This window comes from Brassica napus, chromosome C4 (genome assembly GCF_020379485.1).
Source record: "Brassica napus cultivar Da-Ae chromosome C4, Da-Ae, whole genome shotgun sequence".
NCBI classification, from domain to species: Eukaryota; Viridiplantae; Streptophyta; class Magnoliopsida; order Brassicales; family Brassicaceae; genus Brassica; species Brassica napus.
The window spans coordinates 60081347-60095423 of NC_063447.1; the positions used below are offsets into that span (position 1 = coordinate 60081347).

At 32.4% G+C, this 14077-nt stretch overlaps 3 protein-coding genes and 1 long non-coding RNA gene across 12 annotated transcripts; 1 reads left to right on the forward strand and 3 right to left on the reverse strand.

Moving 5' to 3' along the window:
- Positions 1-532: 532 nt before the first annotated feature.
- On the reverse strand, positions 533-2335 carry LOC125585676. The gene is made up of 2 exons (XM_048755186.1): positions 1377-2335; positions 533-939 (listed from the first exon to the last, which is right to left on the reverse strand). Exons 1-2 carry the CDS (start codon positions 1600-1602, stop codon positions 821-823), a joined length of 345 nt encoding a protein of 114 aa, XP_048611143.1. The 5' UTR covers positions 1603-2335; the 3' UTR covers positions 533-820.
- Positions 2336-5696: 3361 nt separating this feature from the next.
- Positions 5697-8208, reverse strand: LOC125585677 (factor of DNA methylation 3-like). 3 transcript variants are annotated; one of them, XR_007322668.1, is made up of 5 exons: positions 7690-8208; positions 7502-7617; positions 7054-7287; positions 6893-6985; positions 5697-6801 (listed from the first exon to the last, which is right to left on the reverse strand). XR_007322668.1 is itself a non-coding variant. In XM_048755187.1 (2 exons), the coding sequence occupies exon 2, from the start codon at positions 6773-6775 to the stop codon at positions 6239-6241; it is 537 nt and encodes a 178-aa protein (XP_048611144.1). In that variant the 5' UTR covers positions 6776-6801; positions 6893-7489; the 3' UTR covers positions 5697-6238. The 3 variants fall into 3 exon arrangements, 1 of the variants encoding a protein (XP_048611144.1); XR_007322667.1 differs by having other exon boundaries at positions 6893-7287; XM_048755187.1 differs by lacking the exons at positions 7502-7617; positions 7690-8208 and having other exon boundaries at positions 6893-7489.
- A 167-nt stretch (positions 8209-8375) lies between these two features.
- LOC125585679 lies at positions 8376-9587 on the forward strand. Its single transcript, XR_007322670.1, has 4 exons — positions 8376-8933; positions 8997-9065; positions 9157-9250; positions 9357-9587. It is a non-coding gene; the product is annotated as an uncharacterized LOC125585679 (long non-coding RNA).
- A 102-nt stretch (positions 9588-9689) lies between these two features.
- On the reverse strand, positions 9690-14067 carry LOC125585678 (WUSCHEL-related homeobox 14-like). 7 transcript variants are annotated; one of them, XM_048755194.1, is made up of 8 exons: positions 12588-14067; positions 11306-12126; positions 11097-11173; positions 10579-10626; positions 10432-10505; positions 10326-10358; positions 10156-10254; positions 9690-10042 (listed from the first exon to the last, which is right to left on the reverse strand). In XM_048755194.1, the coding sequence occupies exons 1-2, from the start codon at positions 12742-12744 to the stop codon at positions 11567-11569; spliced, it is 717 nt and encodes a 238-aa protein (XP_048611151.1). In that variant the 5' UTR covers positions 12745-14067; the 3' UTR covers positions 9690-10042; positions 10156-10254; positions 10326-10358; positions 10432-10505; positions 10579-10626; positions 11097-11173; positions 11306-11566. The 7 variants fall into 7 exon arrangements, 6 of the variants coding, with proteins under 6 accessions (XP_048611151.1, XP_048611147.1, XP_048611148.1 ...); XM_048755190.1 differs by having other exon boundaries at positions 10156-10358; positions 11068-11173; XM_048755191.1 differs by having other exon boundaries at positions 10579-11173.
- Between the last annotated feature and the right edge of the window lie 10 nt (positions 14068-14077).

Consider the following 14077-nt stretch of genomic DNA (forward strand, 5'->3'; position numbering starts at 1 on the left):
TTCAGGTTAGAATTCTTACTGTGGAACACCAGATACGTTAACCTTTCCACATTTCTTGTTTGTACAGATCAACGAAGTTGGACCTTTGCTAACCTTAGAATGGCACCCACTTCAGGCAATGTAGTACCAAGAAGAACCATGCACGACGTCATCTATCGTAGCCGTGCACTCAAAGAAGGCGTCCTGCGAATTTGCATAAGAATATAAATTTCTCTTAGTGATTGAAGTTATATATATTGAGTTTACCTTTGCAGATTCCTGCTCGATGTAGGAGAATATTTCCCGTATAGTCATTGTCTCACGTTTGGTGACTACCTCTGCATTAACCTGCTCAGCAATATCGGGATTAGAGCCCAACTTGAGACAGAGTAAAAATAATTGATTTAGTCAGTCAACACAGCGAGGCAACGCGAGCACTTCATTGAGTAAAAGAGTAAAAGCAAAACACATATACGCTTACCAACTGAAGTAATCTATGGTAGGTTGGACATCGTAGTCCATAAACACACGCGAAGAGGACATTGAGGTCAAGGCCAGAGTACCTGTTGTCAAATGGAAAAACCCATTAAATAACACAAAATGCTGATATATAACTGTAAGAAACCTATAGTATAGATAAAAATCAGAACCTCCGAGAGTCTTCGTGTTAACGGTCGTGACCAGTAACACAGTGGGTGTGCCCTAGTACGACTTGAACTTTTTGCAGAAGTCTCTTGCAGCCTGATCCCAAAGGTATAGCTTCATGACCGGTCCACTGAAAAAATGATAATAAATAGTTAATAGGAGTAAAGAGAAGTAGTTTCCAAAAAATAATGTACACCTACTCGTGTGATTGGACGTGAATCAGAACACGCCTAGCTTTTGCTATCTCCACTTCGTCAAGAACTGGTGCCTCAACGATACTCTGACCATTAACCAACTTCATGTGGCCAACAACATCTAGATAAAAATCATAATAGTTACATCTAAATTAAAATTCATCAACTTAATGAATCACAGCAAAAAATATTTAAACTTTAAGTTTAAAAGAATCTAAGCAATTCTAATAATCCAAATTTTTACGTACTCGACAGATATCTTTATTTATAAAAGGTATGCTAATAACTCTGTACCCTCGCAAGAGCTTCACATGTCTCTCAATATACAAAGCTAAATATACTAATATGAAAGCAACAGGTATTTATAATTTTATTTTTTTAAGCATATATTTCTTCTACGGATATAAAAAAAACTAATAAAGTCCAAGGACCGAGTTCAGAGAATACTGAACAAACCCAAAAAATTAATTCAACCAATTTCAGATCTACGTATCTAAGCAACATTCTAATTATCAAGCAACTCAACTAAAAAATAACGTTGGGAATCACAGAGCTTACCGTAGAGGTCTCCTTTGAGGTCGCAGTTAGCTTGAAACTCTTCATATGAATGGAACCGGAAACTGTCTGCATCAAAATGAGTGGGACAGTCTAGAAGAACCGTCAACTCCGAGTTCCATGAGAACGACACTGTAACGGTATGATCATCAACCCGAAACACTGATTTGTTTCTGGATCCGTAGAAGTTGTTGAGTTTGTAAACAGATCCTCGCTTCATCTCAGGCATATATTTTTCGATACACCCTGGGGAAATGAATCCTTGAATAATAGTTCCCTGCGAATAACAACATAAGAGAAACCAAAATATGTAAGTGAAGAACAATAAGCATAAACTTCTTTCGAAATGATAAAAAATGGTTAATTACTATAACCTGTTCGTCGATGAGTAGCATCTCCATGCCAATAAGCGTCTTCTTTAGCGGATTCCAAGCCTCCCAGAAATGGATGAGCCAAAACCGCAACTGAGCTTCGTGGGGACCCAGCGAGAGATCTCTGAAGAAGACGACTTTTTCGTCGTTATCGGAGGACACAATCGACTTACCATGTGGTTTCATCGCCATCGATTGAGTTTCTAGGATTTTGATTTTTACACGGGGGAAGAAACAATATATAAAGAAAGAGGAAAGGGGGAAGATGAAAAGAAACCATAAAAAAGAAATTGATGGCGGAATTGATTGAAAGAAACCGATCGCGAAGAATGGGATGATCAAAACACAGAGGAGAAGACGAAGAGACATGGGGAAGAGATGGAGAGACTCGCGACTTGCCTCCGTAGATCTAGGTTTAACTCAAGGAGTAAGCCGTAACACAAACCAGACGAAGCCCATTAGCCCAGACCGAAAAACGAAACAAACCCATTGAAAAACAATCGAAGCCCAGCCAGAAACCACATGTTTAGAGTGGCTGATTATTATAGGTGACGTGGAAGCTTATATTTTGAGGAAATAGGGCTTTTAGTATTGTGACTAGATCATTTCTCCGCGCTACGCGCGGATAATATATTTAAATATGTTATATTTATCATTTTTATTTGTATGTGAATTTTTGTATATTAAATTATATATAACTAATTTTTAATTTTTTTTTTATATTTTTAGTTTGAAGTAAGTATTTCTATTATATATAACAAAATTAACTAATAAAATATGAAGAATCAAGTCCGAGATTTCAAAGTTATGTAAAAAAATATATAATTATGTACAGAACATAAATTATCTTAGTTTAAAAGATCGGAATCTCATCTCGAATAAATTCACAAAAAAAAGTACTCCAATAACCTATTTAAAATATCAAAGCCCCTTTTCAAAAAAAAAAAGCGTACTTAATAATATTTTTTTACGTGTAATAGTTGAAAACTGACAATTAAATATCGATCTAAAATATTACTTTAATACATCTAATGGTAAATATTAATTGTAATAAACAAATTTTGAATTTTGTAATATTACATGAATTAGAAGTCTTCAAAATTTAAAATATATTTTATTAACAGAAAATATTTTTATTCATTTATTATTTTGACGTTAAAAAATATTTCTATAGTTTTATTGTATATTAATTTTTTGATAATTTAGTTTCTTTTTAAGTAATTTGAAAATTATCAGGAATATAATATATTTAAAATTATTTATTTAAATATATCCAAATATGATATCTCATTTTTATGTGTGTTTTCGTTGAGCATATTTAATTTGTAGTTTGTATAGTTAATAACACCTTGTTGCGTGCCGTTATATGGTTTTAAAAAATGTGTTGTCATTTCATTTTTATTACTACTAACGTGATTTTTTAGTGATCAGTGATAATGTATGTTTAGCGTTAGGATTTATTTTTTTTATGGTATATTTTCTAACTCTTCATGCTGACACTTTTTTTAGAATCATTTTAATTAGATAATAGGTTTAAAGATGTAAATAAAACTATGTATGTTGCAAAATTTAGACTTTTTAGTGTAACTGAGCACTATCAATTATGGAAATTATATTATGATTTTAATTTACTAAATCTTTCTTTCTGTGTATATTTTTTTGTTTTATTTTATATTTTACAATTTTATTGCCATATTCTTTGATTGTAGAGAATTGCTATTTCTAATTTTTGTTTCATATACCTTAAAAGTCTTCGGTTGATTTTTGGAATGTACAGTTCGACCGTTTCTTATTTTTGGAATCAAACTACTAATATAATCAGATAGAAAAACTTAAACTCCAAGAATGGAGTGAGTATTTGTGCTAGAGAAAACTGATTTAGCTACTAATATAGTGCGATATTATAATATTAGAAGGTATGAAAACTCTTCTCTGTTGTCCTAATTAAGTTGTTGTCAATTGATTCTATATTTGTGATAACTGGAAATACATCTTTATGTCTTTCTTGCATCATTCTTAATTAGTTTATGGTTCAACCATTTCTAATATACTCAGAGTAACATAATATTAGATGTTGATTATCTCCTTCCAATTAGTAATGCATAGAATGAGAGAAATTCAAGGTAAGACCATTTTAAAATTTTGTCATCATATCTATATAGAGTTAGTTTATATATTGCTTTATCTGTTTCAAAATGTAATCAGTTTAATTAAATTCTGTAATATATAAAAGTTATTACTTTAGAAAACTGTCATTTAATATAAAAATTTAATCAATTACACAGTAATATATACATAATTTAATTGTCCACACAATATCCAATAAATATAAAGTTGCATTGAAATATAAAAACAATTTATATAATGAAATAAAAAATACTTTTAAACCATTATATTATAAAACAAATAGAATATTCAAATTATATTGAAACATTAGAGTAGTAAGAATCAGAAAAACTGAAATCTCAACGTCGATCATTTACGTCGGCCATGCCTTAGACCATCTCCAATGTATTCCTCTATTTTTTTCTCTGAAATAGAGGAATTTCATAATAGAGATGGATTTGTCTCCGATATATTTTTCTATTTTCTCTCCTAAATGGAATATTCTTGATATACTCTCTTCTAACTTTACAAATAATATTTTTTATTTGTGAAAGTTGAAAACCAGCCCAATTTATTTTAGTATTTTATAAAATTATGATATTATTTACACTTAATATTTCTTTACAAACTACTATGTAAATAAAAAAATATAATATTTAGATAAATAATATATTTCACTAAAAAAATATTTTCGGTTATAATATTTTAAGTAAAACATTAAAGGATCATTTTGTAAAAACAAATAGAGGAGGTGACATGGTAAAAACTATAGTTTTTCATTGGTCGATTATTATCGCTTACATGGACACTCTATTTGAAGCTTATATCCTCAAGTTTTAGTTAAAATTTATAATATTTAAAAGTTATTACTTTAGAAAACTGTCATTTAATATATAAATTTAATCAATTACATAGTAATTTACATAATTTAATTGGCCACCCAATATCCAATAAGTATAAAGTTACATTGAAATATTAAAACAATTTATATAGTGAAACAATAAATACTTTTAAACCATTATATTATAAAGCAAAGGGAATATTCAAATTTATATTGAAACATTAGAATAGTAAGAATTAGAAAAGCTGAAATCTCAACGTCGATAATTTACGTCGGCCATGCCTTATAGCATCTCCAACCCACCTCTATATTTGTCTCTATAATAGCATTTAGAAGTAAAATCACTCCAACCCTACTCTATTTTCTCTTTAAAATATAGATTGCTATTTTCAGCTCTATATTTAGAGGAAGAAATAGCATTCCTCTATTATAGAAGCATACTTTTTTATTTACAAAATGATCTTTTAACTTTTTACTTTAACAATTAAAACCAAAATAAATATATTTAGTGAAAATGTACTATTTATATAAATATGTAATCATATTTTTATTTACATAATAGTTTCTATAAAAATATTCAGTGTAAATAATATCATAGTTTTATGAATGTTATACTAAATTGGGTTGGTTTTCAACTTTCACAAATAAAAGGTACTATTTGTAAAATTAGAAAAGAATATATCAAGAATATTCTTTTTAGAGGAAGAAATAGAGGAATACATTGGAGACAAATCCATATCTATTATAGAGTTTTCCTATTTTATCTAAGACCATCTCCAATGTATTTTCCTATTTTTTCCTCTAAAATAGAGGAATTTCATAATAGAGTTTACATATCTTTCATCAATCCTAAGTTTTATGATGCGTTGTAACTTAGTAGTTCAAAAATACTGAGCTATACTTTAGAGCATTATGTATAGTAACTCAAACTGTATTGTTTAATTATATTATATAATTTTTTTCAAACTTATTTTTTCACTTTTTCATTATGTATTAATTTTCGGCTATAGTTTTTCATTATTATTTTATTAATTCTCTAAATTTAACTTGGTGAACATAAGATGAAATAAAATTCGGTGAGTTAGTAATTTTTATTTGTATTGGCCTGATGAAACGCGAAAAATGATAACGTAAATTGATTTATCTTTTTTTGTTCTTATTAATTTTCTCTTTTTATTCATAAATTTTATATATTTTTGGATTATATTATGTATTTTCAATTAATTTAGATGATGACTAAAATTTATTTAAATTCAACCTACTTTAACTAAATTTTCATTTTTTGTATGTTTTTGTTTTCTTATTTATTATGCTTACAAATTATGTTTTTATTATATATTAATAATTATTATGATTTTCAGTATATTTTATATAATTTCTCTCAAGTTAAATTTGGTAAGAGAAAAGAAGAAAATTTTCCAAGATCAGCAAAGATTCTATTGAAATGAGCAGTCGATCTTTGTTGTCTTCCCGTGAGATCTTCAGATGCAAAAATAGAAAATGTAACATGAATATAAGCAAAAGCAATACACATATCTACTACATAGCTATAGGGTTACACCTTGATTGTAACCGTGGAGAATCTTATCTTTTTCTTCAGTCTCACATTTAAGTTTAATCGAAGTCTTTGAGATTTTTTCATCTAGCATCCTCAACCGACTCTGTATGTTCTCAGAGATTACGTTCAGACGCACCACAAGCTTATGATCTTTCCTAGCCTCTTCTTCTGCAAACCTAGAAATACTTTTGAGGTCACCCATCTTCCCCAAGTACTCTCCTATATAGTTAGCAGCCCTATAACAATCATCAGTATTGGCAAGCCATGCGTAAAGGCTAGAGTCAGCAGCACCACCACCACTCAGCCAATCTTTTTTACCATGACCATCTTCTTGATAAGCCTTCTTGAACAGCAAAGCATCGTTAAGTCCATTCCAGTGTCTGTTAAACTCAACTATCCCGGTTCCTGAATGACCGAAACAGTCCCACACGGTACGAACTCTAATAGGGTTGAATCCTCTTCTGATCAATTCATCCTTAAGCTGTGGTCCGCTCTCCCCAGTACAACACAAACCATCATGTCTCATCTTTGTTGGTATATTAACCAAAATACCTTAACCCCAAACACAGATACAACTTCTATTAGTAATATGCTAACATGATACTTTGTAATGAAAATAGAGAGATGGGATCTCATTAGTTACCTTTCCAAGACCACACAGGTTTCTCGAATTGATCATCATAAGCTAGAGGAATATCGCCAGTGAATGATGCCAAGGCTTTTGAGCGCTTAGAGTCTGTATCCGTAGAAAAATTTCTAGAAAATATAAAACGGTAGCAATTAATTTACAATGTGAACCAGTACCTTAGGAATTGGGATTGAACAAAGCTGGGATCCCCAACTAATAGTTGGTAACTATACATTCATGTCTCCTCTGAAGTTGATGCCTTTATGAATGGTTATGCACACCACTTGAGAGTATCAGTTGAACTGTACGCTACGTCTTTGTGTCCAAAAGGTCGATGCCATGCTTCCAACAAACTTAATGAAATAATCATGAGTGTTCCTCATCTGCTGAATATCATCTCACTCTGCTCCCTACCACGTCGTACCAACAAACGAAAACAAAATCATTAAACAAAACCAAAACCATCTAACATGATCTAAACTCAAGCTTGCTAAATCAATAAACAAAATAAAAATCATCTAAACTCAAGCTTTCTAAATTAATTAATAAAGAAAAAAAAATATAAACTCAAGTTTTCTTCTGAAATTATTTTTGGGAGGATGATGTTCAACGATGAAGGCTCACTTTTTTATAGATGGATTTCCACTGCTTCGTGTAGAATATTAATTGAATGAAGAATCTTTGATTGGAGTTGGTTGATGGAGTAAAGAACGTCATCAATAACACTGAATCAACTTGTCCTGTGGGAGATAAATAATTCAGGGTTTATAATACTGATTAGGGGACGAAATTTTTTGGTTAAAATCACAAACCTGTTCGTCAATAATGAGCATCTCCAGTCCAATAAAGATCCCTCCTTTTGCTGCGTTTTTTTGACTCCCATAGAAATGTATGAGTCGAAATTTTAATTCGGATCGAAATGGACGTGGTGGGATGTGGAATACAAAGCGACATGAGAATTTCCGGTTAAAACAGGTGACTTTCAGTTGGGTTTCATTGCCATGGCTTAAGTTTACTGAGAGGAGGTTTTCGAGCTTAGATTGGTAGTAAGATAAGAAGAAAGAGTTTATAAAAAATGAAGAGAGGGAGGTGAAAGGAAACGATTAATTACAGAGGAGGATGGGTAACGGAGATGGAAGAAGATGAAACTGAGAAGACGATTGAAAGGAATGAGTTAGTAGACCGATGTTTTAGAAGATTAGGGTTTCTTAAGTGTTTTTTATTTGGGCCATATATGAAGCCCGATTTTTTTAAAGAATTGGCTAAATATAAATGACGTGACAGAAAAGATTTTTCTTATTGGTTAATTTTTTGTGATGACGTGGCACACTCCCTGCTCACCATATCCAGCTTTTAGTATTGTAGATTATATTTATAAACTTAAGATCTTAAGTTACTTCCTTTCGCAAGAAATTTCGAAATTAAACTATTCTCATGAACCTAGCACATGCAAGCGACATATCAATATTTGTTAAGTGACTTTCTTCCCATCAATTAATTCATTTCCACAAACTTGTATCATTCGTCATCTACTTTTATATCTACACGTTATTAGTTCCCAACATAGCATGCGAAAAAAAAAACAAAAACAACATAGCATGCAGTGTTCTTGAAAAAAAAAACAAAAACAAAAAAAAACATAGCATGCGGTGTTTTATATCTTACACGTTATGGTGGTGTTGTCTCATTCGATACATTCAAAGTATAACGACAAGTTTCGGAAATTTTCTTCTAACGATTTATGGGAAGATTAAACATGATCATTGGACTAGAGGAAACGAACCAACTCTGGTGTAAGGCTAATAGAGTTGAGGAAGCGATTCAGGACATGGATTTAGTCCTTGTGTTAATTATTAGCTACACGACTGATTTATTTATAAGGTGGTGTTAACTGTTAATATTGGCCAGCAGTGTAACTTCATTAAGATGCTTAGTGAGATGGGGGTCTCCTCCTTAATTATGTGTTACTTACACCAACTATAATGTCTTCTTGTCTGTCGTCCTAACCTGTATCTTTTTGTTCATGGGCGTTAATCAACTTGTATAGATCATTAAGGTACCATACACTTAGTATCTGTTGTGTAATGATTATACTTGACTTTGTTCGTGTATTGAGTAGGTTTTGGGAACACCACCAACAAAGGGAAGAAATATATCAAATGCATTCAATACTGTCCCAGTCTCCGTTGTGAGTATTTGCAACTTCTCTCACTTTCCTTCTTCTTGCAATATCTCTCTTATTTTTATTTTCTTGAAACTTTTGTGATCTTGCCACTTAGCTCGATACATTGGTCCACCCGTTCTTTGATGAGCTTAGAGATCCCCTAATGCACGTTTCTTTCCTTCCACCAGTATTCAACTTCAAGCCTCATGGTACTAACTACATTCTTCCTTGTCTTCCAAATTGTTGCCCAAGTGACTTAAAACTCATGGTGTTTTTTTTTTCTTTTTTTTTTAAATGTGTTGTGTGTGAAAGCAGAGCTTAAAGGTGTGCGCGTGCCCGTGGAGATAATGGCTAAGTTAGTACCTGAACATGCAGAGGAAGCAGGGTCCATGGCTGGGTTTGTGATTTTATCTGCTGTTAACTTGATTTTCTTTTCTCTTGGGCTTTGAACATTCATATTACTATTACATTGTGAATATTGTATATTTCTTTTGTTATCATACAATTACTACCCAAGTTATGGAACTTAAATAGCTCCTTTATACAGTTCGGATGGTAAAAAGCCTTTAAAATTTTGAATCTACCAGGCTCGGTTTAAGATCTCAGGTAACAGATTATCTGCATCTTGGAAGGGATCAAACTGGTGTATTGATAGATTAGTCACTAGTCAAATCCAATCAGGTTTAAACTCATGATGCAGTAATAGTCAAAACTTTATAAAACCATACATACGAGTATATAAACCCCTCAACGGGTGAAAAACAACATGTCTGTGGACAAAAGAAAAAAAAACACACACAACCTCTTGGAGATTTCTAATTTATAGCAAAAATACTCATGTTGGTCGGAAAACTATGAAACCAGCGAAGAATCCTACTCAACGATTCCGGCACCTTCAATGTCAACTTCACCCATCCCTGTGTCCTCTTCTTCATCACCGCTGATTTCTTCATCGTCCATTCTTAGCTTAGCCATGTGTTCTGTCCTCTTCGTTCACTCACCTGTCAAAACACATTAGATGAAACCAATTTTTAAGACTACACAAATAAAGGAAAGCTAGTTCTTGTAATATGCAACTTGGGATGGTTCAACAACTAAAGAAGAAGATACTCACAGCTCTAGGTGTCTCCTTAACGACGAGCTTGCCCTTGTGTTGATCAATTGTCTCGGTGCAAGCTGCTATGGCTTCCGTTAGAATTTCAATCCCTTGGTCCTGTTTATTATGTTATTAGACAACTGACAAGATTAAATACAATATATAGCTTCAAAATAAGAGATTGTCACTTCTTCCGTAACAGCAGGTACAACTTTAGTCACCTACAAATAGAAATATCCCAAGATCAGGACCATTACCAACAACTAAAACGAAGCCAGAGAACAAAGTATATACCTCCTGCCCATCAGGCCCAACTTCTTTGATCTCATGTGTGAGTGAACCCAACACAGAATCAGGATCTTGAAGGCCTGAACAAAAACAAAACTAAGTAACAAATATCTACATGAATACAACAAAGGCTCAACTCACAAAACTCTTTACCTCAAAAGCATGACTATGTTTCCGGTACCCAATGTTCACATACAACTCCTGCAATAGCAAAACTCAAATCATTGTACATAAAGGTAGCTACTTTACACTATATACATTTATTTTCATAATCAATATCACTAAAGATTCAATTTTTATTAACTCAAATAAATGTAAGCTAGCATGACATGACTACACAAAGGTCGCTACTTTACACTAACCCATATACCATTAAGTAAATATTCGACTTTAACTTACTCAAATCAATACAAGCTAGCTACTATGATGATTCCACAAAGGTAGACACTCTACACATTTGCATAATCAATATCACAAAAGATTCAGTTTTATTTTCTCAAAATAAATGTAAGCTACTATATATATTTTATTTTATTTTGGCATCTCAATGTAAGCTACTATGAATACAGAAATCTAGCTACTCTACATAATCAATATCACTAAAGATTCAATTTTTATCTACTCAAACTCAAAGTAAGCTACATTGCTAGTGAGCTTCATAGAGTAAACACCACAAGAGTAAACACGACCATAATCCCTCGAAGCAGCTTTTACTGTTCCAGAAGCATCTGATTGAAATGCCATGTCCCTGAAGACCAAACCCACAAACATTCCAAAAGATACAAATTAGAAACCGAGACTGAAGCATGAAGTGCACAGGATGAATCAAATGATGTATATAAAAATGTTCATGCCGACTCTTCGTAGTTGAGCTACATACTCTGAGATTGCTTCCACCTGAAGAAATGTTTTTCATTTATTTTTTTGAAAAGTTTCTAACTTCTTATCTCTCTACACTTTCTGATTCATAAATGATAAGTTCTTTCACTCGTCAGAGTACTTTTGACGAGCGAGCGAGACGTGGAGCTTGTAGGGACGGGATCGAGCTCCTTCTTAACCTCCTCAAACGACGCCGCTTACAGAGACGGAGAGTTTTTCAGATTTTCCACAGGAGAAACGTCCTTGATTCCGCCATGGAAACTCACGAGCAGCGGAAGACGAAGAAACCGTCTTGAGAAGCATGTTTTACTGTTGAGATGCTTTCGCCAGAAAACTGGACAAGGATGAAGAAGAAGACCGATGGAGTGCTGATGATGAGACCGTGGATGATTAAAATCATACGGGAAAAGCTCAAATTATATTTTAAGATTTTACCAAAGTCAGTACTCGGAAAGAGGATATGATCATAAGACACAAACCCTCCAGAATCTCCATAACTCCTCTCCTCTGTTGCCGCCACCGCATCAACGGTCTGAACAGTCGTCGTTGTCATAGCCTGAGGCTGCTTTCGTTTGGACCGAGCTCGTCGGTTTTGAAACCAGTTGTATACATTTTTGTCCATGACCTGTCCGTGTTGAGACAGCTCCAACGTGATCTCTTCAATCCTCTGTGGTTTTGGTGTTCCGCTTCCTTCCTCGTAAATGCTTTCGAGAATCTGAAGTTGCATCGATGTCGGAGTCCAACGATGCCGATGAGATATTTTATAAGTGCTTGGCGAAGCCCCCATCGAATCAAAGTATCCACCTCCGGTTGGATCCACTCCTAGTGTATTTCCTCAAATCATTGTCATAAAATACATTAATGTGAGCTATAAGTTTCTTCGGGGTACAAATATGTATTATCCTAACCGTACGGTTAGCCACTAGACCGCTCTTGCGGCGATTATACCCAAATCAAATAGAAAATATTGGTTAAAACGTATAAAAATGTTAATCCTCTTTTTGAAATATAGATACTAATATGTGGATATATAATAAACAATATTGATGATCTATATGTTTTACGTTAGGAAGGTAAATATAATTTAAAGAAACTAACGTCTATTAATGCCTAAACTAAAGGACACACGTTCAACCTTGAGTTAAGGTTGCAGTGGACATTGAGAAAAGCGTTTTGATTTCGTATGACGTAAACGTATTACAAATGCAGACGCAGTTTTCGCCTTCTTAACCGAAAGTTATTAACATCTCGGTAAGTTTGGTCACGATGTTTTCACGTAGTACCTGATGAGAGGGGAAGTTTAGAAGAGAAAGACTCGTGGAGGGAAACGAGCTGCCTACAAATGGCGGCGTAAATGGCGATCTGCTTACTGAGAATCTCCATTTGCTCCTCCGTCATAACTCTACCATCATAAGCACCGTTTTGGCTCCCTCCATCCATCTCTCTTTCCCCACTTCGCTTTCTCCAATTCCTTTGTTATACGAAGAAAACAATATGAGAAAATAATTTATATATCCTTTTTAGTTTATCAAATCAATCTTTAATTTATTTATCATCGTTGAAAGTAAACACGTTTTAGGAAAGAGCTCTAGAGTGTAGACTAAAGATCAATTTATCCCATTTGATTGATCTCAGTTAAGAGTTTAGTAGAGGTTATTCCGAGATACAGTTGCATTATAATTGATCATAATATTAAATTCAAATTACATGATCGTGTAAACATCGATCCGATTCTAGATTATAATATTAGATGCTAAAAGGGGTGAAAACGAAGATCATAATAACTAAAGGATCGGTTAGAGTCAGCTGTGTTGACAGTTTAGTGTTAGAATTTCAATACTTTCATCGAGTTTACAGAAAACTGGACAAGAATGATGAAGAAGAAGACCGATGGAGTCGATGATGATGAGGCTGTGGATCGTTGACACGTGGATGGACACGATTGATACATTGGTTAATTCGCGTGGAGAGCTCGTGGTTATTTTATCATTGATATTCCCGTGAATAAATGAATATCATGGCCCTATTTGTTTTTTTTTGTATTTAATATTGATGCATATTTTTTTTTCCATAACTATTTATAAACAATATTAATCACTTTAACTTTTAACATCGTAGCTAAAATGTGAAAAATCACTTTGCATATAATAATATAGATGTGATGGATATTTAAAAAATTAAAAAAACTAATGTATGATATAGTAGTAACATATAAATCAATTTTGAAAGAGGTTACATGCATGTTTTCATATATACACTAGATTAAAATTTTAGAGGAAATTCTAACTTTACCTTGATATTACTTTTCAAATTTACATTTAAATGATAATCATTTTAATAAATACCTTATGTTTATTATGAAAATAAAACAAAATTAACTCTCATGCATCATTTATAAATGTTTTATAAAATTTTATAAAAATTTATAAACTCAACCACACCCTCTAAATAATAATTTCTAAACAATACTCACTAAACTTTAAAACCCAAATATTATAATATTTTTCGATAAATTGTATTTTTTTATTAATTGTATCCAACTTAAGGTATTTCAAAAAAATTCTCAAAACTTTATTCATCTTACAATGAAATATAATTGTGTACTTCCATTGGGATTTAACTAGTTTCGTGTTGGATATTAACCGGTACTTTTAAGTTTAAACCTTTACTAACTAAAATATAAAATATTTTTATTAGAAAAAACATAAAAAAAATTATTTTTCACGGTGAGATTCCAACATGGTAAATTTTTTTAAAAAAAATCTTATTTTTT